Genomic DNA, 26,732 nt, shown 5'->3' on the forward strand with positions numbered 1-26,732 from the left:
CAAAAAGCCGTGCTTCAAAATACAAGATTTCATGTGGGGAGAAGCCATCACAACCGATGCAGAGAACTGAGCTAAAGGCTGGGAAAATGCAAAACGCAGATGAATCAAAATGGACCGATTCGACTTCCGGTTAGGTGCCGAGTCAATGGCGGACGGGAGTCCGATGGCTCCGTCCTCCGCTAGGCGATAGGGATTTCCGTGCCTGCGCCGCGGGTCCCTTAAAGCCACGGGAAGAGCGTCCCGTGGACCGACGGCTTCGTGGGTCCCAGACGTGCTGTCTCCGCTCCTGATTGACCCTCGTAAGGGGGAAAACCAGGCGAGCGGAGCCCCAGCACGGGACTGAAGAAGCGACTGCCTGCGGAGGATCAAAGCAGCGATCCCGCCAGACCCGAGCACCCGGCACTTCCTACACAGAATCTTACAAAGAAACTCTGTAAGTTAAAGAATTGGATTACTTTACAAGTTTAAAGAGAACTGCTTGCAGAGGAAATTGCAAAAGGAAGCCTGTTCCCTTTGTACTGTTTGAGCGAGCTTGGTAGCGCTAAAAGATCAAAGCCGCGACTAACGGGAAAGTTTTGCGAACTCTGCCAAACTTTTTAAAAGTGGTTTAAAAGTTGCTTAAAGGTTGTTTAAAGACTTAAAAACAGTTGATATGGCAAAAGAAGATGCCCCTCACCCTCTGGATTAGGATTCCGGGTCAGTAGCGGGCTGTGATATATTGTTGCCATTTTTTCTTTGTTGGTGTCTCAGTGACTGTTTACCAGTGGAGACATTTTGACTTCTTTGTAACCAGATACAAGTTATTCTATGGACTTTGGTGGTAACACTGCAAGTTAGGAACTGTTACTGACTTGGGCTATATGAAAGTGGACTCTTCTTGGCTTTAAGGAATTTATATTTTGGAAAACTTAAACTCTTTGCCTAAAAGCTGGATTTTTGGGACTGGTGTGGGTTCCTGGCTCAGCAGTCTCTTTGTTCTCAGAACTGAGCTGCTGGCCACCTGGTGTTTACTTTTGGGACTGTTGGCCTTCTGCTGTGAATGTCTGAGATTGTTACCACAGCAACTGGAGTGACCTTGAGATTACAGCTGCAGAGCCCACAGGGAATGGAAACTAGATCTAAAGGAACTGGCTCTGAAAAAAGAAAAGGCTCTGTTTCCCTAACTCTACAGGAACAAATGGAGAAATTGGTTGTTAGTGTGGCAGAAATTGCAGCAGGACTGAAAAGCGTTACTGAAGGGTTGAAGCAAACACAAGATCAAGTTTCATCAGGAAATACAGCAGTGAACTCAGCAATAGAAAAACTACAAGCTGACATAAAAGCTGATATTAAAAATTCTACGCAGACCCTAGAAAAATCTATTGGGCAAATTGAGGAGAATGTAAGGAAGAATAGAGAAGAGATTAATAGGATTGGGCAAGAGGTGACCACCTTGAAAAAGGACTCAGAGGAAATTAAAGTGGTCAAGGAAAAAATAAAAAAGGTGGAGGAAAAATTGGACAATTTAGATTTGGAGCAGATAGAGAATATTGGAACACGACAGAGGTCTGTTGAAGAGTCTCTCGCGTTTCTGCAACTACATCAAAGAGAGGGCAACATCCGCCTAAGGGGTCTTCCAGAATTGGAAGGGGAAGACCTAAAAGCTTATATAGTGAAGTTATTCTCAGGATTTTGGGAGATAGAAGAAATCAACGTCTCAGCGCGCATAGTGAAGGCCTTCAGATTTGGTCCAAGAGGCTCCAGAGGAAAGAAAAGCAACAAAACAGTCAGTGACTGTTTGATTGTGCTACACGATCGATACGACAGGGACTATTTTCTGGACTTGCATTATAGAAACAACCTGGTGGTAGAGCAGAATAAAGTAATTTTTTATAAGGATATCCCCAGATTTTTCCTTGACAAAAGAGTTCCTTACAACGATTTGGCAACTGAGCTCAGAAAAAGGAAAATTCCCTTCAGTTGGGAATTTCCAGAAGGCCTGGCATTTACGTTTGAAGGAAAAAAGATAAGAATAAGGTCCCTGGCGGAGAAGCAAAAGTTTTTGGACAAGCACCTGGAACAATTTAAAGGCACACCACTCGATCCAGCACAACTTTACAGGTTCCCAGAGGTATTTCCACCACCGCCGGGACTACCAAGTCTACCAAGTCCAAGCCAGGATCCAGAGAAAGATAAGAAAGGAGAAGCAACTGGAGGAGAAGACTAAAGAAAGGAAAATGGCGCTCAAGTTAATGACATGGAATGTCCGGGGATTGAATCAGAGACCAAAGAGACGCAGAGTGTTTTACAGCATAGAAAAGAAGAATTTGGATATAATATGCTTACAGGAAACCCACATAGCCCGACGTCACAGAAGATTACTACAGAATAAAAAATTAGGCCAAGAGTTTATATCATCGGATAAGGTCAAGAAGAGAGGAGTAGTGATATATGCAAAGGAGAAATATAGCCCAAGACAGCTTTTTAAAGATGAAGAAGGGAGATACATCGCAATTGAAATCAATATACAAGGCGAAAAATTTTTGATTCTGGGACTTTACGCACCAAATGATGGAAAGTCAATTTTTTATAAGAAAATACATGATCTGCTGTTGGACTATTTGGATTACAAATTAGTTTGCCTTGGAGACTTCAATGGTGCAGTTTCCACATTAATGGATAGATCTCAAAGAACCAAACTAACGAACGATGGGAAACTCCCAAAGACTTTTTTCGAAATGGTGGATAATTTGAATTTGGTGGACTCTTGGAGATTAAAAAACCCTACAGATACAGAGGCAACTTACTTTAGTGAACCTCAGCAGTCATGGTCGAGGATAGATTATATTTGGATTTCGAATGAATTGGCTCCAAAAATACAAAAGGCAGAAATTGGCCCCAAAACTCTTTCAGACCATAATCCGGTACAGTTAAATCTAAAAATGATTTCCAAGGATTCTTTTAGATGGAGAATGGATGACGCTTTGATGAGAGACACCAAGCTAGTAGAAAGAGCGGCGAAAAAGATGAAAGAATACTTTCAGATAAATTGGAGTTCCGAAGTGGAGAAAAGAATTGCTTGGGATGCAAGTAAAGCTGTAATGAGAGGATTTCTCATTAGTGAAAAAGCAAAAAAGAAGAGACAACAAAATGCAGAAATGGAGAGAATATTGAAATCAATTAAAGAAAAGGAAAAAGAACTAAGAGGACATCCCAGATGTGTTAAAATTCAAAAAGAAATTAAATACTTGCAATCCCAATATGCCAATATAATGAATCAGGACATTGAATGGAAAGTGAAAATGATGAAGCAAAGAACATTTGAATCGGCCAATAAGTGTGGAAAACTACTAGCTTGGCAATTGAAGAAAAGACAAAAGGTAAATGTCATCAATACTTTGGTAGTAAATGGAAAAAACGTGGAGAAACCGGAGGAAATCAGATGGTGCTTCCAAAGATTCTACAAGCAACTGTACAAGGAGGAGAAGATAGATGAAGCAGAAATAGACCGATTTCTGGAAAAGAACGGATTGCAAAAAGTCCCAGAGGAAAAATTAGTTACTCTCAACCACCCAATATCGACACAGGAGATAGAAGATGCAATAAACAACATGCAATTAGGGAAGGCCCCAGGACCGGATGGATTAACAGCAAAATATTATAAGATATTGAAAGACTGGCTATCGCAGCCGTTAAGAGAAATTTGCAACAAGATACTAGAAGGAGATAGGGCACCAGAGACGTGGAAGGAAGCCTTTATCACACTGATTCCAAAACCAGATACTGATAAGACTCAAATGAAAAATTATCGTCCAATATCCCTTTTGAATGTGGATTATAAAATTTTTGCAAATGTATTGGCTACAAGGCTGAAAAGAGTGTTGAAAGATTACATACATAGAGACCAAGCAGGTTTCTTGCCAGGTAGACAAATTAGTAATAATACGAAAATTATTGTGGACATTTTAGAAAAACTGGAGAGAAACATAAACACAGATGCGGCACTATTGTTTGTTGATGCAGAGAAAGCATTTGATAAAGTTTCTTGGACATTTATGAAAAAGAATTTGGAAAGGATGGGAGTTGGTGAAAAATTCTTGAATGGCATTAAGGCCATTTATACAGAACAAAAAGCTAAAGTAATAGTAAACAGTGTGATATCGGAGGAGTTTGAAGTTGAAAAGGGAACTAGACAAGGGTGCCCTATCTCCCCTTTACTTTTTATTACGGTCCTGGAAGTCCTCCTAAATATGATACGAAAGGACAAACAGATAAAAGGAATTCGTGTGGGAGAGAAGGAATACAAACTACGCGCCTTCACAGACGATTTGATGTTATCCCTGCAGGAACCGGAAAGCAGTGTCCCCAGAGCCTTGGAAATAATTGAACAATTTGGACTTGTAGCTGGTTTCAAATTAAACAAGCAGAAAACCAAAGTTTTAGGAAAAAATATGAGTGCAGAACAAATTCAAAGAATACAGGAAGGCACTGGCCTCAATTTTGTCAAAACAGTAAAATATCTAGGTATCAATCTCACAACCAAGAATCTGAACCTGTACAAGGACAACTACGAAAAACTGTGGATGGAAATAAAGAAAGACATGGAGATATGGACAAGATTGAAATTGTCGTTAATGGGAAGAATTGCCGTGATAAAAATGAATGTCCTACCAAGGATGCTGTTTTTATTCCAAGCCATACCAATTTTGGACAAACTGGATTGTTTTAAGAAATGGCAAAAGGACTTATCAAGGTTTATATGGCAGGGCAAAAAGCCAAGAATCAAGTTTAAGATTTTAACAGACTCTAAAGAGAGAGGAGGCTTTGCCCTGCCGGACTTAAGACTTTACTTTGAAGCAGCGACCTTTTGCTGGCTAAAGGACTGGTTCAAACTAGAGAATGTTGATGTATTGGACTTGGAAGGATATGATAATATGTTCGGTTGGCATGCATACCTTTGGTATGACAAGGCTAAGATCCACAGAACTTTTAAGTCTCACATAGTCAGAAAATCCTTGTACCAGGTCTGGATTAGATATAAAGACTTGTTAGAGAGAAAGACCCCTAGATGGATCTCTCCAGTGGAGGCCAAAGCCTATAAGAGACCGAATATGTCTGCAAACTGGTTAAGATATATGGACATATTGCAGCAGGAAGGGGACTCTTTTAAGTTAAAAAGCTACGACCAAGTGAAAAGTCAGGTCCCCGACTGGTTGCATTATCATCAGGTACATGAAACATTTAAAATGGACAAAAAAGTTGGTTTTCAAGTAGAAAAATCAAAACTGGAAACAGAATTGATAGAATCGAACTTTAAAAACCTTTCCAAAATGTATAATCTATTGCTAGAGTGGCATACGAAAGATGAACTGGTTAAATCGTCAATGATAAGTTGGGCGAAAGATATAGGACATAATATTATGATGGATGACTGGGAGGGATTGTGGCAAAAAGGTATTAAATTTACGGCTTGTCATAGTTTAAGAGAAAACATAATGAAAATGGTTTACAGATGGTATTTGACACCAGTTAAAATAGCTAGGATGAATACCAAAATGTCAGATGTATGTTGGAAATGTAAACATGCGAAAGGTACCTTTTTTCATATGTGGTGGTTGTGCCCAGCGGTGAGTGCTTTCTGGGATAAGATTTATAATGAACTCAAGAAGGTAATGAAGGTTACCTTTTGTAAGAAACCAGAGGCATTCCTTCTGAGCATAACTAATGAAGAGATACCCAGTCAGGATAGAGTGTTTTTTATGTATGCCACAACAGCAGCTAGAATCTTATTGGCAAGAACATGGAAAGGCGAAGAGATACCAACGGTGGAAGAATGGCAGATGAAGATGATGGAATATATGGAACTCGCAGAACTGACCGCCAGAATCCGGGACCAGAGGGAGGAGAAGGTGTCACGAGATTGGAAGAAATTTAAAGACTATTTAGTTAAATCAGTAAAATTGAATATTTGAGCAGAATCAAATAGAATAGCGGCTTTAGCAGGTATATGTTAGATAAAATTGTTACTAAGATTTTTTGGTGTGAAAGATCTAATTGTCAGAAAATGTGTTAAGATTTGGTGTTTAAGTTAAGATATGATTAAGTAAAGTAAAGCGCATTAAAAATTGAGTAAATGTGAATAGAATAAGATACAAAGCTACCTAGAAGATATAAATGATTTTGAAGACAGTGGAGGGAATGGGGGAAGTCCCCCAGAATAGAGAAGATAGTAACAAGAGAAGTAAGAGGATAAGTGTTAGTTTATAGGTTTGTATATGTTTCTTTTTATTGTGATTGTTGGATTGTGTTTTTGTGTTGTGCTTATGCATTGTATTTTTGTATTGTTAATGTTGTTGTTTATGCTATGTTTTTCCTTTGTCTTAATAGAAAATAATAAAATCTTATAAAAACAAAATGGACCGATTCACTCATCCTTAATGGAGATATTGGATTTCAGAAATGGAGCTCTCTTAAAGCACCCTCCCCAGGTGCTTTTGGCATAAACCTTTATCCTGGCCTGAAGCCTAGGGAGGTGTAACTTATTTTCCTCACTGCCACTCCTCTGGCCTCTTCTGTCCTTCCTGTCTCTCTCTCCACTGGCTGTTAAAACGTTAGACTGTAAGCTCCTAGAGGGCGGAGGACTGTCGCCATCTGCTTAGCCTGTTAAAGAATAAAGGTACAGCATCGATGGTGAGCGAAAACAGGAAACCCTTCTCGATTGCATGAGGTGATGACCACTGCCATTTTGTACCAAATGCCAACCTTACTCTAAACAGCCTCGGCCCAGTATACCTGAAGGAGCTTCTCCACCCCCATCATTCCGCCCGGCCACTGAGGTCCAGCTCCAAGGGCCTTCTGGCAGTTCCCTCCCTGCAAGAGGTGAGGTTACAGGGAACCAGGCATGGTAGTGGTGCCTGCCTTGTGGATGTCAAGGAAATAAACAACTACAGTGATACCTCGGGTTACAAACACTTCGGGTTACAGACTCCGCTAACCTGGAAGTAGTACCTTGGGTTAACAACTTTGCTTCATCAACAGAAATCACTCGGTGGCAGCAGGAGGCCCCATTAGCTAAAGTGGTACCTCAGGTTAAGAACGGTTTCAGGTTAAGAACGGACCTCCAGAATGAATTAAGTTCTTAACCAGAGGTACCACTGTATCTGACTTTGAGAAGACATATGAAGGCAGCCCTGTTTAGGGAAGTTTTTAATGACTAGTGTTTTATTGTGTCTTTAATATCCTATTGGAAGCCACCCACAGTGGCTGGAGAGAGGCCCAGACAGATGGGTGGGGTATAAGATAATAATAATAATAATAATAATAATAATAATAATAATAATAATAATAATAATAATAACAACAACTCTGAGTAGACCCACTGAAGCCTGTGCACATGATTAACTTAATCCCAACCAGTGCACTCCGAGTAGGACTTAATTGACTGCAACCCATATTAAATGAACGAATTGTGGATTCAGGCCCGTGGCCCATCTCCCTCAGTATTGTCAACACTGACTGGCAGTGACTGTCCAGGGTTTCTGACAGGGGACAGCCCTACCTGGGGATTAAACCTGGGACCTTCTCCATGCCAGGCAGGTGTTCTGCCCACTGAAGGAAGCTGCCTCACGCAGAGGGCTCAGCTATCTTATTACTGCCCACTGTGACTGGCAGCAGCTTTTCACGGGATGGAAGCAGTGCCAGGTTCCCAGTCACATGCCCTCCTCGCTTGGCCAGCCAGGGAAGAGTTCTGGAGAGAGCAGGGCACCTGAGTCAACAGGTGACATCACAGCCTCCCCATTATGATCTGTGTGAGAGTCAGCTTCTAGAGGATATGGCTTCAGAGCGGGAAGGAGCCTCAACACCGACTCCCCTTTCACAAAAGGTCTGCAAGAAGAAGCTCCACAGCTTCCCGCCTCTCTTGACACTTCGAAGACCAGCGTGCTTCTCAGGTCAGCCCCACAGCCCCAAATCCCAGCAGAAACAACCTTGACACTCACCTCTGGCTGCCCTCCCAATGGGATCGGAAAGGCAAGGGGTGGCGGGGCCCACACGCACCTCAGTTTTGGAGGTTGGGGGACCTGAGGCAGAAAATCCCACAAACACTTCTCCCTCACCCGCCACACAAATGCAGCAGTAAATTAGGCAACCGCTTCCGACACCCAAAATCAACCACCTGAAGCGGCCTCTGCACTCGCCTGATGGTAGAGCCAAGCCCTGCAAAGGGATAGTTGAATGGCAAGCTCGTTTCCGCTTTGGAGGAAGCCGCCCCAAGAGGATTTTTTTTTAAAAAAAGAATTCTTTAATTTTCTGTGAGCCTTCGCTTTGCTTTGCTCTTGAATGCAGAAAGCGCCTCTTCATTAAGCGGCAAGAGGCAGTCGAAAGAACTAATGAGCCTCAAGTGGAGATTCTCTCTTGGCCAGGCGACGTTTGGCTCAAGAGCTTTGATTAAATAATTAAATGAGCCGATGTGCAGGGAAGGAGCAGCTGAAAGTGCCAAACTTTTCAGTGAGTCATCGGAAGGGATCTTAGAGGTTGTTACGGCCAACCCCGTTTAGCAAATGCAGGAAGTCCACTATTACAGTGTCCCTTCGCAGGTAAAATCTGCTGTGAGAGTATCCCTGATTGGTAAGATCCTCACTACAGGATCCCTGATAGGTAAAATCTGCTGCTAGAGGGAGCCAGCCATTTTCTGCTTTAAAACATCTAGCAACAAGGAATCCACCACCTTGCATTGAAAGAGCTTGTGCCTCCATCCATTCAATTTTTGAAATTGGCCACAAAGTGAGGTTATATTACGTTTTGTGCTTAGCTTCACCCTGGGAATCCCTGCCAGAACCCCAATGGCATCACTGCTCCACTTTAATTTTATTTATTGAAATTCTTATAGACCACACTTGTATATTTATATAAACACCACACACACACACACACACACACACACAGCAAGGCTGTATACCACATAAACAGTTCCATTCTGATAAACATCCATTAAGAGCATTGATAAATACTAGCTGGTAAAAAGACATCCATGCATCAAAGGCCCGTGAATAACACAATTTTTCAGAGGCATCCGTAAGAAGGCAGGAATGAATCTTGCTGAACCTCCATTGGCAGGCAGTTCCACAAGACAAGGCCCACCACATTAAAAGCTTGGTCCATTGTAAAGGCTGACTGAACCTCAGGGGCCTGGGGAACCCCAAGAACACCCATCAGAGGATCTTCGTGATCTGCACATCTTTCCATTCAACTGTTGCCCAAGGCACTGGAGGAATTATGTAAAAGAGAGAGCCATAAGCGGAGATATTTATCCCGGGGCCCATCAGCACTATATACGTAAAGCAGTATCATGGCTTCCCCCAAAGAATCCTGGGAGTTGTAGTTTGCGAGGTGTGCTGAAAGTTGTTAGGAGCCCCCCCATTCCCATCACAGACCGGCCTAAAGTTATCAAGGAGCTGGGAATTTGAACCCTGGTCTCTACTACACCCTAGGCTGGCATTCTAACCACTCAGCCGCATTGGCTTTCAGAACAAGAGCCAGCGGCCACCCGGTTCTGACCAAATTGCTCTGGCTTATGTAGGATGGATGGATGAAAGGCCTTTGGATCCCAGTGAAAGAGCAGCCGCCATCAGCTTAGGCTTCCGTTGGTATCCCTACACCGAAGCAGGTGAGACCCGCAAGGGGAGAGCCACGGCGGGAAGACGCCGGGGAAATGGCAGGCGGAGGGTTAAAAGCGCCCCGTCCAATAGGCAAAGAGGTGAGCAAAGAGACCGCCTCTAGCACCAACCTGAGATGGGCCTGTGATGGCTGGCAGGGCGGAAGGGGCACCCAGAGTAGGCGGAGACAGCGCCGATGACAGGCGGGGCCGGAGCCAATGGCAGGTGGCGCCGACTGATGATCCCTCCCCGCTGAGTTCTGCAAGGGCCAAAGGGAGGCAGAAGGTGAATGGGCAGGGCTGGTTGTACGAAGGCAGGCGGAGGTTGCTGGGAGAGAGAGCTCCATTCACCCGCAATGGGCCAGCTCCACACTTGCTTCAACACATCTCAAATTAACCGCATGCTGCAATTTGGCTAGGAAAAAAGTCTTCTATTAGCGAAAGAAAACTTCTTTGGAGTCTAAGTTTGGAGGGTGGGGCACAGATAAACAGGGGATGGCAGCCCAGGCACTACCATTGGAAGAATGTGTTTGTGGGAAGGGGGGTTATTGTTTTGTTTTCATTTTTAACTATTTATTTTGCGCTTCTATCCTGTATTTTTATCTTGTGAACCCCTCTGAGATCTTCCAACGAAGGATGGTATAATAATAATAATAATAATAATAATAATAATAATAATAATAATAATAATAATTTGAATTTATATACACCACCCTATAGCCGGAGGTCTCAGGGTGGTTCACAGAACAAAAATCAAAATATAAAATCACAAAATATATAATCAAAATAAAAACAACAACCCAATAACCCCACCCCCCCAAAAACCAATTATAAAATAATAATAAATGAACAATTATTTTAAAAAACTAATACTAATAGCAGGCAGCAGAAAGCCATGTTATCCAAATGAATTCTACTCAGTGCTTGGCTGATTGTCCCATAAATTTGGGCTCAGTACCTTTCCGCCCGCCTAAACAAAGCAGCACTAAAGTTTCCATTTTGTGAGGTTTATTGTGAGGTTTATTGAGTGGGATTCTTGAATTTATGTATCGCTTCCCATTACCAAAAATAAATAAAACCCACCCAACTCCCAAAGCGATTTTCAAGCAAGTAAAGAATGTGGTCATAAAATCACACGGGCATATTAAAAACAGATTTAGCAATACAGTCATATCAGTGATGCTGCCCAGATGCCCAGGAAAACAAATCAAAAAAATATTCTTGGGCTGGCACATAAATAATGACAAGGTTGGAGCCAGGCGTACCTCCTGCCCAAACAATGGCATTTTAATCTCGGAAATCCATCTGAGGCTTAAGACAGCAGCTTATTGGATTTGCAGATTATGGTAGAAATGAATATCTAACTATTAACTATGAGAAGTCAAAGGTTTCCAAATGGACAGCCAAGTATTCCTGGACTGTGAATGCCCACAGACTAGACCAAGCCAGTTTTTATGAGTCTCAGGTAGAAAAGGACAAAAGTGTCAATTTCAGTTGCCACATTTCTTTTTCAAAAAATGATCCCCACGAAAATTTGTCAGTGTACATTCCCCTTAATATACACAGTTCTCTATTCAATTTTGCCTGATATGTCTGTCTTTCTCTTTTTTTGCGAGCAATTTCCCTAATAGAATACATATTTGTTTGTTTTCACTCATAATTGCATTCTTGTGGACACCTTTCCTCAATACATAAATTTTTGGCCCACATTTTGTGGCTGGAGAACTCCCTTGCAAAATTCAGAAAAGTGTGGCGATGAGCTATATGGACCGATTGTCCAAATCTACCAAAGTGCAAATTAGGTAAAGTGGCGTTAAAATGCAAACCAATCTGAATTACTCCCCCCCCCCTCTGATCTCGGGCTGCATTTCATGAACAGACCGAGTGGATAGTGCAGGATAACTATAAAAGAAGAACATTCAATAGGTGCATTTCTTTTGGGGAACGGCCATAGCTTAGCGGCAAGAGATTTGCATTCAAGACATCCCAGGTTCAATACTTAAAAGCAACTCCAGGTAGGTCTGGGATTGTCCACTGCCTGAAACCCTGGAGAGCTGCTGCTGCCGGTCAGTGTAGACAATACTGAGCGCGATGGACCAATGGTCTGTGACTCGGTAAAAAGCGGCTTCCTGTGTTCCTAGGGGAAAGTTGTGACCCAGATTTTCTTTCAAGCCTCAACTTGGTTTCCAGGATTTAGCAAAGAATTCTGTCCTCCTTTCTCTGAACTTTATTGAATCCACCCACTCGCGTTTCTGGTGCTGCCCTCGATTTGGAAGCTGGCTGTGTGTCATTAAGTAACTTGGCTTGGGCGCCTCCTGTTCATTATTGACATCAAATTGGCCGCTCTGCCTCCCGAAATGCTCTGGCAGATCAGGTGCTTGTCGACTCAAAGAGCGAGCTAATGGGCAAAAAGGTGTGCGGTCCCTTTCTCTCTCTGAAAAGCAAGCTCTTTTCTTAGTGGCAGGACCACGGCTCAGTTGAGGAGCATGCAGAAGGTCTCAGGTTCAATCCCCGGCCTCTCCAGGTACGGCTGGGAGAGAACTTTATCTGAAACCCTGGAAAGCCTCTGCCAGTCAGTGTGGACAATAATAAACTAGATCGGGGGTCAGCAACCTGCGGCTCCGGAGCCGCATGCGGCTCTTTTACACGGCTGCCGCGGCTCCGGGGCTCCGGGGCAGATACGCCCGCCCACTTCTCCAGCTGGCAGCGACCGCCCTCCAGCTGGCCGGCGGCCCGCCCTCCGGAGGCTGAGGGCGCTGCTCAGGGGCGTACCCAGGATCACCTGGCCTTGAACAGCGGGGCTCGGAGGCAGTGGGGACGCAGTAGAGGTGGTGCAGCTCAGCAGAGGGCTCTGGCGGGGAGCGCGCCTGAGGCGCGCACGCTCCTTCGGGAAGAGATGGAGCTGGGCGAGCAGGAGGGGGAACTTTGAAGACCCCGCCTCCGCCTCCGAAGCAGGCGCCCATGGGAGAGGCCGCCCCCCGAGCCTGCCTGGCAGGACCAACCCTGCCCAGCTCCGGGAGTCTTCCTAGCGTGGGAGGCGGCCTTGGGGTGGACAGGGGAGCTCCGCGGTCGGCGGGTATGTGGGACCCCGCAGCATCCAGAGGCAGCTGGGAGGCGGGACGGGATGGGGGCAGGAAGGGGGCCTTCAGACGCGTCCCCGCACGGGCACTGGAGGCCAGGACTCCTCGGCTGGGTCGTGGGACTGCGGGGGAGGGCTGGCCGCGGTTCCTCTCGGAAGGCTGCTGGCTGCTGCGTCAAGGCGACGACGAGGTAGGCAGCTGCGGGCTGGGCCAGGGGCGACGGGTGGCGGGCGAGGGGGGAAGCCCTCTTTTTAAAAATGGTCGAGGAAGCGGCGCCTGTTTCCCTGCCGTTGCCTCCTTCGCTCCTGGTTCCGCTCGCAGCCTCAGACCGCGCACTCACGGGCGCGCGTCTCTCTCCGCCCCGGAGCAAGGCCAGGACGTTTTGCAGTTTTTCCTCTGTCCTGAGTGTGTGTTAGGGGAGCCTTGACAAAGCACCTGTTGGCGTGGAAGAGAGGAGTCCTAACTTGGATCTGTGTTCATGTGCAAAATCTATCGCCATTGTCATTAAGGGGGCAGGGAACTCCCCTAAAAAGGTTTGAACACTACGAACTACTACAGCCACCTGTATGCAAGTCAGCACAAACATCACAGGCTTCTCTGGTGCAATTCTGTGCTTTATTTAGCAAGAGAGGAGGTTGGAAGAGGTGAGCATAGCCTCTGGTCTGGAATATTAAGGGTAAAAGCCAGCAGTCTTCAATAAGACATGGGACAAACATTTAACACAAGTGTGCAGTTGAGGACTCATTTTTTTAAAAAAAACAACAACAACAAATCAAATATTTGTATGCTGTTGCAACCCACCTTGGATCAGGCTGTGACCTGGTAGTGGTCCCCAGGGTGGATAAAAATGAATGATTTTTTTTAATGGATTTTTTTTTTATTTAAATCGGATTTTTTAAAATTTAAATCGGATTTTTAAAAATAAAATGCAGTGTTATATTTGTTTTAAATGTCGCAATGGTTTTGCGGCTCCCAGTTTTTTTTCCCCTTCGGAAACGGGTCCAAGTGGCTCTTTTGGTCTTAAAGGTTGCAGACCCCTGAACTAGATGAACCAGTAGCTTGACTCCACATACCGTAACCCAGCTTCCTACGTCTTAAGGGAAGGGCCTTAGTTCAGTGGCAGAGCACTTGTTTTGCATGCAGAATGTTTTTTTTTTCAAAAATAAAAACAGAGATTGAATAGCCATCTTGGGGTCCCTTCCTGCTCTACAGCTAATTCTAAAGTGCTTTAAATATACAGGGTGGGTGTGGCTGTGCTGAAGAAACAGTAGTGTAGCCACCACGCACGAAATGTTGATTTGAAACAATTCCAAATTAAAAGGCACAAAATATGAATGAAACACGAAGAGCCCGCTGCCACATCTCTGCAGAATCCACCCCTTTTCTCCTCCAGAATTTAGAAGGCAAAAGTTGGGGGAGATGGGTCTTTTCGCAAAACCATTTCTCCTTCAGCTCTTGGGTTCATTTCAAGTATTGTGGTCGGTATTGGTGTTACGTATTAGTATTGGTTCAGGGCCCAATGGCTGTTTTTCTCCTCCTCTTCCTCTGCAGATTCCAAGTGTGTCGCAAGTACAAGGGAGAAATTCATGAGCATGTTTGAAAGCCAAACTGAGAAAGACTTGCAGCCAGAGAAGCAAAGCAGTAGGCACCCTCTTGCTTCCCCCAATGTGCCCTCCCTGCTCCACTCCTCCCCGGCCCACACTGTCCCCAAACCCAGACCCATATCTGGCTGCGTGCATGTGTAAAGCGAAGCTGGCGTTGCTCTCACAAAGGACTTGAGCATGAGAATGCGGAGACCTTCAAAGAGGCAATGGCCAATTAGTTCCAGCCTGACGGAGCCGACTCTCATCCTGGGCGGGTGTCGCACAGTTGCAACGACCCCCTCCCCAAATTAATTGGCACGATGCTGCACCCTGGTCTCTGGAGAGGCAGACTCTGTCTGTCCTCCTTGAACGCTTTGTGAAGTTTGAACAGCTCAGCGGAGACCTGTGAACGTGGGCATCAAATCAAGCGCATCTGTGGAGAAAGGGTCTCCTCTGGCAGGGAGCACATACAGGTGAAACTCAAAAAATTAGAATATTGTGGAAAGGTTCATTTCTTTCAGTAATTCAACTTAAAAGGTGAAACTAATATATGAGATAGAATCATGACATGCAAAGCGAGATATGTCAAGCCTTCATTTGTTATAATTGTGATGATTATGGCGTACAGCTGATGAGAACCCCAAATTCACAATTTCAACTTTGGGGTTTTCATCAGCTGTACGCCATAATCATCACAACTATAACAAACAAAGGCTTGACATATCTCGCTTTGCATGTCATGAGTACATCTCACATATTAAACTCCAGTAGCTAATGAAAACAATAGCTTACATAAATGGACTTTTCCACGATATTCTAATTTTTCGAGTTTCACCTGTACTTTATAGCAGGGTCCCATCAAGCCCATCAAGCTTTCGGTGACCCACCCACAACTGCTGGAGGCAGGAGGCCCCTGAATCCCAGTTGCCGGGAATCACCAACGGGGAGCGTTGCTGCTGTGCTCAGGAACAGATTTCGGGCTTCCCATAAGGAGCATCTGGGAGAACAGGATGCTGGCCTAATCCAGCCAGGTCCTTCTTAGGGTTGTATGCATGGCAGCGAGGGTGGGCGTTGCCTTCATGCCCTGTTTGTGGGCTTTCTGGATCCGCTTCACTCCCTGCTGCTTTTCTCTCTTGATTCCAGGCAATTCCAACTTAGCTGAAGGGGAGCCGGCAAACGAAACCAAACCCAAAGGGCAGAAAAGCGTTCCCAAAGCATCGCCCCGAATGAATCACCCAGAAGAGAAGAAGCCAGAGGAGCCCCCTAACCTGGGGCCTTTTTATTATATTGGAGGAGCAAACGGAATCGATATGTAAGGACGCCTGCAGAAAGAATCGCCCATCGGTCATGGGTGCTTCTTCTTGTGGCTCCCCATTTCCTTTAGTCCTCAGGGCCTCTGGCTCACAGTGTAAAACAGACACAGCACACAAGGAAAGAGGAAGTGGAGGGAGGAGGGAGGAACTACCTCTCCAACTTAGTTATTGAAGTCACAAGTGATGTCAGTCCTGGCTGTCTCGCTATAGGTTATCGTGGGGAATGGCTCTTCTGGTGTTCTTATGAGTGAAGGAGGGCTGGTGCCTTCATGCCCAGCTTCCTGCAGCTATCAGATTGGCCCCTGTGAGAACAGCAGGCTGGACTAGATGGGCCTTTGGCCTGATCCAGTAGTCAGACTCTTCTGATGGTGAAGGCAAGGGCTGCTGCCGTTCTTTATTTTTTTTAAAAAAACCAACAAGTTGCTGGACCTCATTGTTTTCTCTCCTTCCTCTGAGCAGACTGAACACCTTCTGCAAGAACAAAGGCTGGCAGCGTATCTACGACAACCGGAGGGATGATTACATCCTGAAGTGGTGTGAGATTAAGTGCCGGGACACCTATTTCAACTTCAGAGAAGGTAAGGAGGCCTGGGGGGAGCCACCACCAAAAAGACCTTTCCCCTAGTGGTCTTAGGGCACGGGAGTGGAGATCCTGAGGCTTAACAGATGTTGCTGAACCTCCATCAACCACAGCCAGCAGGGCGAGTGGTCAGGGATGATTGAAATCAATGGAAATGACTAACTGAGGTCCATTCATTTCAGTGGGTCTTCTGACTACCATTAGCTACAGCCTGATGGGTGCTGTTCTTCATAGAATCGTAGAGTTGGAAGGGAACCCTGAGCGTCATAGAGTCTTAACTCCCTACAATGCAGGAAAGCTGATGAGCATTCCCATTCAAATGGTGTGTGCGCACACCACGTCATGTGATCGATTATGCGGGGCGGGGCTTATCTGGGCCCCCACAATATTTTATTCAAGTTGGCACCCCTGCAGTCCAGCAGCAACTGGAGTCGGCAGACTCCCTCCCTGCACCCTTGTTGTTGGGCTTGGCCCAAAGGTTATCAATGAAGGACGTGCTGCGTGTGAGAGAGGTTGACCCAGCCTTCATGCTCCACCTTTGCTCTCGCTATTCATCCCTTTGCAGGAGAGCAACTTCTTTACCAGATCTCTAACAACAAGATCCTCACCACCAAGATCGGCCTTTTGATGAACTTGAGGGAGTATGAACGGGTCATGAAGAAGATCAGCAGGACCACAAAGTGAGCCCTAAACTCTTAAGCATACCCTCCCTGTGCCTTATGTTGTTCAAGGAGGGAGGGTCTCGAGTTCAGAGGGGCCAGACGTGTCCCTTTAGCCCCCTCTAATCTGGCCCTCAGGATGTTCCGCAGGCCACGCCTTCCTCTTGCCAAACCACGCCCCTCGCTTGAGTGTTTTTGCCTGGCTGGAATTTGTCCTCGAACCCACATAAAGCTTCTTTCTCAGCTGGTTGGAGGATAGAGAAGGGTGTTTGTGTGCACGTGTAGCCTACCATACAAAGATAACATTCACATGGCTTGACCCACTCATTTTTCATCTGATTCTGCCCACCACTGTCACACGAACCCCCAGAAAGGACTGTGGCCCTTGGGCAGATGAGAGGCATTTAGAGGGGGCAGCAGAGTGGCATTTATCATTGGGCATAAAAAGGAAGGTGACTTGATTGATGGTGTTTTTTTGGGGGGGGGGGTTCCTTTAACAGCTCCCTTTTGGTGCCAAAACTATTCACTGCAGAGCATATGGTGCAGCTGTAGTGAATTATTATATGTGGCAAAAGCAAACATCAAAACATTATGCAAAGGATGGTGAAAATGTGCATAGAATTTGCAAAAATTACTCAGGCTGCAAAATCCTCTCTTGCTTCTTGGTAGCTGCATTCCCAGTAATGGGTGATGTTTGCTTTAGGAGGCCAGGAGATGCCTCAGGGACCGAGTTTAGTAAAAAAACAACAACATTGACTATGGGAAGTAGGTATAATTTAACTGCCTCCCCCACGCACCCTGCAAAAAACATTCTCCCAGCCGTAGCCAGCTCTCCAGAACAGAATGTTTACTGTGCCATCGTCATTCAAAACCTCAAATCCAGATGCCAGCGTGTAACAAGGTTTCAAATCCAGAGCTATTTGGCTTTGTGACATCATTGTGTTCGCTGATTGGTTGGGATCACATCATGTGGAATCATGTGACACACAGCTGAGGGTATGGAGGTCTATGAGCTGCCTTGGCTGAAGGGGAAAGTTGTCCAATTTCCACACTGGGGGAGGCATGTCAGCAGTGGGGCTGCCTGGCAAACACGCCCCCTAGAAATATGGACCCAGTGTTTCAACAGTGTCGGGGTAGGGTGTGTGGAATAAAGTGGATTCAGTTTTCATTTAAAAGCGAACGTATTTATATTAGTTTATTAATTAATTTATACACTGCCCTTCATCCGAGGCTCACAGGCCAGTTTGCAGTATATCTATTAAAAATACAGAACGTAATAAAAAGCAGAACAACACTTTCTCAAACGATACGAAAACCGGAACACAGCTATCTTTCGAAGTCTGCCCTGAATTTTGCAGTGCAGCTCTCCACCCAAGCAACGTGTGCAAAAAGTGCACAGACTAGGGCAGGGGTCAGCAAACTTTTTCAGCAGGGGGCTGGTCCACTGTCCCTCAGACCTTGTGGGGGGCCGGACTATATTTTGAAAAAAATAATAATGAACGAATTCCTATGCCCCACAAATAACCCAGAAATGCATTTTAAATAAAAGCACACATTCTACTCATGTAAAAACACCAGGCAAGCCCCACAAATAACCCAGAGATGCATTTTAAAGAAAAGGACACATTCTACTCGTAAAAACACGCTGATTCCCGGACTGTCCGCGGGCCGGATTTAGAAGGCGGTTGGGCCGCATCCGGCCCCCGGGCCTTAGTTTGGGGACCCCTGGACTAGGGTAAAGCATGCATTTGAATGCATCCATTTCTGCCAAAACCATACCAAAAAATGCATTGTATTAGGGGAAATGGCTCTGTGGAAATGTGTACGTCAGGCAGAATTGTATACAAACGAGGGCGTATAAGGAGAAATTCAAGGGTGGGTTTTCAAGAGGGATTTTAAGGTAACTAAACAAATGACAAACAGATGTGGAAATGTGGAGAGCTGAACTGAATATTGGGAAAAGGATAAACCCAAACTGAGAGGTTGTTTGCCCATCCTTAGTTGGAGAGGGGCAGACCCTGACACGAGGAGCATGCAAGTTCAAACCCCTTCTTATCCTGGGCTTTTGCAGGGTTTTGAGAATGGAGGAGTTTTTCCCCGAGACTTTCCGGCTGGATACCAAGGACGAGAGAGAGATATTCTTTGATATATATGAAGGTGATTGTCAGGAGCTTCAGAGCTATGTCACATCCTCCCAAGCGGAAATAAATTCATTTGACCATTTTCCAAACCTGCCAAACTCCTGCTTAGCTCAGGCACGGTCTAGTTTTGGATCGGAGTTGCCCTGTGGCTGTAGATTCCAGATAAAGGAAACTATTCCCAATTGGGATGGTTGGAATTCTTTTTCTTTTATTGCTACATTTATCTCCCACCTTTTCTCCAGAGAGCTCACAGTGGCAGACATGGTTCTCCACCTCCCCATTATATTCCCACAGGTCCTCAGGCCAAATCAGAGCAGTGGCCCACCCAGCCCAGTATTGCCTGCACTGACTGGCAGCAGCTCTCCAAGAGATTCAGGAAGGGGACATTCTCCATCCTACCTGGAGATGTCCTTGGGGATTGAACCTGGGACCTTCTGCATGCGAGACAGGTGCTCTGCCACCGAGCTGCAGCCCAGGAGGCCATGATGGGCCAGATAGACCCATCAGGCATCTTGCCTGTGTTTCTCCTCCTCTCCGCAGAGCCTCAGATCTGGATCTGCAAGCCCACCAGCTCGAACCAAGGCCGAGGGATCTTCCTCCTCAAAAACCAATCCGAGGTCAACAACTTGCAAGCCAAGCTCCTCAGCATCGAGGAAGATCCTATGTACAAGAAACTGCCCTACAAAATCCCCCCGGCGAGGATCGTTCAAAGGTAGAGAATGCAGCGATGTGGAGGTTCTGCTAACCCACTGCCCCGTCATCTTGCAGAAATGTGAGCTGCTGGAATGCAACCAGTACGGCAGGAGCAGGCAACTTTCCCCCCCCCCCGGGGTCCGCATCTCTTACTAGGCTACCTTCCCGGGGGCACAGGCCAGTAGTGGGTGGGGCCGGTGGGAAAAGTGGGCAGAACAACTGTTGCAAATCTTAACCTGTGCTGCTTCCTGAGCACAGTCCCCGACACTCTTCTCAGTCCTCCATCCAGGAAAGCAAGTGATGCCGTTGAGTTCCGTGACACATCCCAGCCATTCTGGAGGACGTGAAGCTTGGCTGGAGAGGGGTGTGGCCTGGTGACAGGGGGTGTGGCCTAGTGAGAATCCCAAGAGCCACTTGGCACCTCTTCTGGGCCTGAGCATCCCTACCCCCCCCCCCATTATGTGCTGCAAAAGTCAGGGACTTGCATCAAACTCCCCATTAAACACCCCCCCCCCCCAATACCAGGAAAAAAAATCGCAGAGTGGGGCATCCTGGAGGCCTCCTGTTCTAGATTCCATTCTAGCATCCATGACCTTGCCCAGGATTTTCCATTCCATTTATGGTCCCCGCAAACATTCAATCGGCATTCCACAGCCACTGAGCTCGCTCAGCCTTCACTGAGCTTTTTTGTGATGTGTGTGTCAAAGAACCATTAAGTTTCCCTCCCCCAAATGCTTTTGTACTTGTGCAAATTTCAGAGTCTGAACAGGAGGCGCCAACCAAGTGCCATCCCCTTTTCTGCGATTGCACGGGATTCTGCGTTTTGCGTAAGAGCAACTGCGGAAAGCCTTAGTAGCGGGTGGGCAGGAATCTCTCCCCCCCCACACACACAATTCCTTTTATTCCTCCTGGCATACACAGCTCGAGCATTCCCGGTCTAAGGACTTCCTGTCGTTTGTATGATCAGAGTCCTTTGCTCAGTCGGCCTAGTTTCATTTCCAATACCTTTCTCTCTCTTTTTTAAAGTTTCGTGTCATCGGCACAGACAGATCATTAGCATTTTAACAGGTGGTGAAGGGAGAGAGAAAGAAAGAGAGACAGATCAGAGATTATTTCTGTCTGGGCATCTAAAGAGAGCTTCAAAGGAGGAAATGCACGCCAAAGACTTTGCATTGTGTGAGCTGAATAAGTCTCTAATGCTATATACCAAAGCCGTTAGAGAGCTGAGCAGCTGCACTCACCTGCCCCCCACCCCTCCCTGTCTAACTGGCTTCCTACAGAAGTGGAAATGCAAAAATTCACACACACACACACACACACACGGCCGTATTTAGGTTTGACAAGGCCCTAAGCTACTGAAGGTAATGGGGCCCTTTATATGTCCAGCTGCCCTTTGTCAACAACAAATTATTGCTGTTTTTGTGTGTGTGTTGAATATATGCTATATGGCAATTTATGGACCCAATAGGTATCTAAAGCCATTTGCACATAACAACTTATGTATTTTATCAAAGTAATTGCTGAGCTGAAACACAATTAAGAAGTATATTAATAGCGAAATAATTATTAAGCTGAAACTGTATGTAGGTTTTATTTTATTTGTTTTTTTATCTTATATTTTGGAAATGTACATCCAGTTTTTTCCCCTTTAATTTTTTTTGGGGGGCCCCCAAGAGAGTGGGGCCCAAAGCCAGGGGTCAGCAAAATTTTCCACCGGCGGGCCGAATTGCCCGTGCGCGGGAGCGCGTGCACCCGTACGCATGTGCACACCCCACTGCTCTTTCCTCGCTGGCTTTCCTCGCAATGGCGGGGGAGGAGGAGGCGTTTGTGGCTTCCTATTGGCTGCAGGAGCTTCCTGCAGCCAATAGGAAGCCGCGTCTGCGTCCTGGAAGTCAGTCCCAGCGCGGAGCAACCGGCGCAGCACGTCGCTTTCGCTCCGTGCGGGGACTGACTGAGTGGGCCAGGGTCCGGTTTACCGACCCCCTCGGGCCGTATCCGGCCCGCGGACCATAGTTTGCCAACCCCGGCTCTAAGCTATAGCTTGTATAGCTTATACGTAAATCTGGCACTGCACACATACACACACACAGTGCCCCAGGCCACAATAATCAAACCAAACAAACATGAGATCAGCTAATGCCCACTTTCAACATCAGCTAACGTCCACTTCCCTGCAAGCATGACAATTGCACGGCTAGTTTGATCAGTCCACTTATGACTATCGAAAACAATTCGAGCAGTATTTGAAAAACAGCTGTATTGTGTGCTGTCCACAGAGCTGGGAGGTCTATTCCGTTTTCTCTAGTTATTCTCTGCCAATCTTACAAATCTGGAAAGCCTTTATTGGCTATACAAACATAAAGGATCAAAATGCCCGCTTCCTGTCCTTGATATATTCTAGGTTCCCAAACTTTTTCGGGTCACCGCCCCCTTGGTTCCACAAATTCATCCCTCGTGCTCCCAACCCAACCTTTATTATTCATTATGGTGGTTCACACAACCCAGGAAGGAAGAATAATAATACAGTTCTGGTTATGAACTTAATTTGTTCCGGAGGTCCGTTCTTAACCTGAAACCGTTCTTAACCTGAGGTACCACTTTAGCTAATGGGGCCTCCCGCTGCTGCCGCCGCCGTGTGATTTCTGTTCTCATCCTGAGGTAAAGTTCTTAACCCGAGGTACTACTTACAGCCTAGCAGAGTCTGTAACCTGAAGTGTTTGTAACCTGAGGTAAAACTGTAATGCAATACAGTTTGAAACAGTAACCATTAACTGCACATGCATTCAAAAATCCAATTAGTTTAATTAATTCAACCAAACGGGTGAACTTGAAACCCACCCCGCCCCACCGCAGGTTATCCCACCACCTCTTTTGGGAATCTGTGTTCTAGACTATGGACCTTTTGCGTTATCTTTTTGCCCCGAAACCCTGGAAAGAAGAATTTTGCATGGAAACCACTCCCCTCCGTAAAGAAACTGTAACAGAGGAAGGAAATATTAAGATAATGAGGATGTATAGTTACTGAGCTGTCTTGTGCCTGCTGTGTTAATAAGTTACCCTTTCCATGCGCTTTCTTTGATTTATTTTGAAATTTATATTTAAAATACTGTAATAATGATGGTGGTGATGTTTTTTAAATAAATGAAATGCAATAGATTGGAACATAAAAAATAAAATAAACGGATTGGGATGGGCAAGGCTTGAAGAGCCTCAGAGGCTCAGGTGCCACAGAGATACATATCCTCCCGGCTCCTCAGGTATATTGATAAGCCGCTGCTCTTAGATGGGAAGAAGTTTGATGTTCGCTCGTATCTCCTCATCGCCTGTACATGTCCCTACATGCTGTTCTTTGGCCATGGCTACGTCCGCCTCACATGCCTCAACTACGACCCGAAGTCGGAAGACCTCACTTCTCATCTGACCAATCAGGTGAGGGGGGAAGAGGGTGGCGGGATTTGAGCAGGAGGCAGAATTCTATGGTCCAGGAAATAGTTGGGCCTTCTTTTAAACGTGGAGTGTTGCGTTAAGGAATAATAGGAATAGGAATAGGAATAGGAATAATTTATTATTGGCCAAGTACATTTTCCAACATACTTGGAATTTGTTTCGGCTACATTGCAATGTAAACATACAGACACTGTTCCTCTCACAATACAAAGAAGCAAAGAAACCCCACCCATATTTTACCTCCCCTTAAGCTATACAACTATGAATTTAACAATTTAATGGCACAAGGGAAAAAAACTATTCTTGTGCCTGGCCGATTTTGTATATGAAGTCCTGTAGCGACGTCCAGATGGAAGTAAATCAAGCAGATGATGACCGGGATGTAAAGGATCTGCTACAATTCTCTCTGCTCTCTTCCTAACTCGGGTAGCATAAATTGTCTCTATTGAAGGCAAGCTAACACCAATTACCCTTTCTGCAATTCTTACAGCTCGTTGGAGCCTTTTCTTGTCTCTCTTGGAGGCTGTACCGTACCAAGCTGTTATAGAATTACAGAGAACAGTTTCAATGATGCCTCTGGGCATCGTACCTAAACAATACGCAAACCAAAGCCAGGCGTTCCTTGAAATTCGCACTGCTCTTATACATTGTAGAATATATAAGTAGCATGGAGACTTAATTGGGGATAACTGTGAATTAGGGTTTAATTTGGATTCAACGGGGGGGGGGGGAATCGGGGAAGTCTGTAAAGATGATGCATATAAGCTAATTGGTTAAATTGGGAAAGAATTGATAATTACCCCAGTGAGAAGGGGGTCTGTTTTGTTTTGCTCCCCTTGGTGAGAGAAAGGGGAGTTTGGGAAATTTAATCATGTATTGTAATTTGGTTTAAATTGGAAAATCTTCAATAAATAATATTTTTTTTAAAAAAAAAAAAAAGAAGAAGAAGAAATTCGCACTGCTCTGAATGTTGCGATCTGGTTCGGCAACCCAATGATGAGTGCAAAAATGTGTGTGTGTTAGGGGAAAGTGTGTAAAGAATGTGACCTTTGAGTAGCCATTGGAACTCTCTGCCTATTGATACCAGGCAGGCCCCTTCACTGCCCTCTCTTTGGTGCCTTCTAAAAAACCTTTATTGTTTCGGCATGCCTCTCCAGATGTTTAGAAATATTGATGCGAGTTTTAATCTGCTTTTAGTCTATTGTTATTTTAAACTTTTGGAAATCTGTTTGTTTTTCTTTCTTTCTTTTTGCAAAACTGCTTTGAGGTGGTTGTTACCCGTTTTGCAAATCAGGCGCCGTGTGGGCATTTTGAAATAAATAAGTAAGGGCATCTATCGGTGAAATTAACATGCTTCCAAATGCAGTATATTAAGGGAAATTGCCTCCCCCCCCCCAAAAAAAAATGAATGGTAGGCATAATGACATATTAAATTAGGGGGAAATGTAGACTAAAATGCTGGCAAGTTTCCAGGAGAACTTTCTTTTAAAAAAGAAAAATAAGATGATATTTGCAGATCAATGCGGGAAGGTGAAGAACTAATCTTTAGATTGCAAAAAGCAGGAAATGGAGGGAAACTGAAATGGAAAGTTTCGCCCATCCCTAAGCTTAGCCCTCAAAAACAGCAGGTGCTAAATTTAAATAGCTGGGCCAAGGTCATGAAAATATATGATGATATCTGCGGCCTGCAATACATTGTTTGAATCTGTCAGCCTCAAGCCAGCATCACTTTTGCTCAGGGATGATAGGAGTTGGAGTTCAACAGGGGCAGGATCAGTAAGACCTGCCTTTTATACCTACAGAAGCACTTCTAGCTTTTATTTGCTGTCCCTGTTGTTATTGGTTTTGTGTTTGTAAGTCACTTGGGGCCACTTGAGTGAGGAGGCATCTGGTTAATACTAATTATTACCATTATTAACAGCAGCAGCAATGTCCAGAGAGCCACAGGTTCCCCGCAACCCGTGCCATAAACGATACCTACGCTCTAACTCCCCACCCCCTGCCCATCTAGATTTCTAGGTGCAGGGAAGGCAAATTCATCCGTCTCCCTTTGAGGGCTCGGGTGATGAGAGAGATTCAATTTAAATTTGGCGTTTTTGTAAGCTGTCCAGGTAACATTTTGCAAACCGCTTGGAGGGGTTGATTTCAGAGCAGGGGTTTACATATAGATGTCTTGAAATAATTCGTGAATAGTTTTCTGAGGCCTCTTAAGCAAGAGGCATGACCGGAGCAAGGCTTGAAATGGGGGCTCTCTGATTCTAAGGCCCTCCGTTGGTTATCAAATACGTCACACTCGCCCAAGAGGAGAAACACAGACAGGAATTGATTTCTCTTCTCGCTCCAAGGACGGGCACCAGAAAATAAGGGCCATCCATCCCTGGTAAACAGAGACAGCTGGGGCATATGTTATCCCTGCCAGCCCACTTGGTATTGCCTTCCTGCAGCTTAATGGCCTTGGCAAGATGGGCGCCTTGTGTGGTTTTTTGTGTTGTTTTTTGTTTTTGCCTTGAACAGAGCTGTTTGCTCAGCTTGGGATTTGGAGAGCTGCGGTGCCTCGCTGGCTCCGGAGAGACCCCGTTGCCACAAAGGACATGAAATGAGGGCCAGGTGTTGTTATTCAAAGGAGTACCTGCAAATCTCACCAGCGGGGGTGGGGTGGGGAGGGAGACAGGAAATTCAGGGAAGAGCAGGTGGCGGCGGTGGCGGCACAGAAATCTGCCTCTCCGCCCCCAATTGTGTCCCACCTGAGTGGGTGGGAGCGAGGAGGGAATGGTTTAAATTTTCATATTTAAGAAGTGGGGATCCGCCAGGTGGATGGAATCAAAGGGGAGAGACCCCCTGTTGCTGCCCCTTCGCTGAGAAATGTGTAAACAGAAGGTCCGTGGGAGACTCACCCCTTTCCTTTCTAGAAAACTGCCCGTTTGATTGAGGTTCCTAGATTTGTGTGCGCACGCCTTTTATTTTATGAACAATATTTGCATGTGAACCCGATAACAACAACAACAAAAAACTTATCTGAGAAGCTTGAAACAAGAACATAATAATATAGCTGTAAACAGTAAATCATAATGCATCATGGGAGCATCCCATATGAATTTGTCCTCTTTTAAATCCGTCATTACCTGTTTGGGGAATTAATCCCTCCGTTTAGTTCTGGGCCACAAGAAGAAGGCCTTCCTTTTGTCTGCCCTGAATCTCCCAACATTCAGCTTCATAGAATCATACACTAGTTGGAAGGGGACCTCGAAGGACATCCAGTCCAACCCCTAGCGATGCAGGAATCTCAACATGCAGTCCCCCATCCAATTTGAAACCAGACCAGACCCTGCTTAGCTTTGCAAGTGTGCTAGCGGCTTTATGGCTGCACCGTTTGGAGGGCTACTGGATTAACCCCTAGGGTTCTCATATTATGTGGAAGGGAGAGAGAGAGAAAGAAATTGCAGAAAATCCTTTTCAGCCAATGCTGAAACAAATTGAATCTACACAAAATCTGAGTGAAATTAGGTGGAATCCAGTGGATTCAAAGCATCAAACAAATGTCAAATGTTGCTCTCTCTCTCTTTTTAATGTGGTTTTATTGTCATGTGGCTCTGGGCTCCTTCCAA

General features: G+C 45.5%; 1 protein-coding gene across 1 annotated transcript in view; it reads left to right on the forward strand.

Annotated features, from left to right (window-relative positions):
- TTLL10 (tubulin tyrosine ligase like 10) overlaps positions 1 to 26,732 on the forward strand; it is an 86,425-nt gene that overhangs the window by 52,342 nt on the left and 7,351 nt on the right. Inside the window, exons 6-12 of the mRNA XM_033156298.1 lie at positions 14,263 to 14,352; positions 15,438 to 15,606; positions 16,067 to 16,185; positions 16,753 to 16,867; positions 18,918 to 19,003; positions 19,528 to 19,699; positions 22,938 to 23,109. Of these exons, the coding sequence (XP_033012189.1) occupies positions 14,263 to 14,352; positions 15,438 to 15,606; positions 16,067 to 16,185; positions 16,753 to 16,867; positions 18,918 to 19,003; positions 19,528 to 19,699; positions 22,938 to 23,109 (923 nt within the window). The remainder of the gene's footprint in view (positions 1 to 14,262; positions 14,353 to 15,437; positions 15,607 to 16,066; positions 16,186 to 16,752; positions 16,868 to 18,917; positions 19,004 to 19,527; positions 19,700 to 22,937; positions 23,110 to 26,732) is intronic.

Source organism: Lacerta agilis, chromosome 8 (assembly GCF_009819535.1).
Source record: "Lacerta agilis isolate rLacAgi1 chromosome 8, rLacAgi1.pri, whole genome shotgun sequence".
Lineage (NCBI taxonomy): Eukaryota > Metazoa > Chordata > Lepidosauria > Squamata > Lacertidae > Lacerta > Lacerta agilis.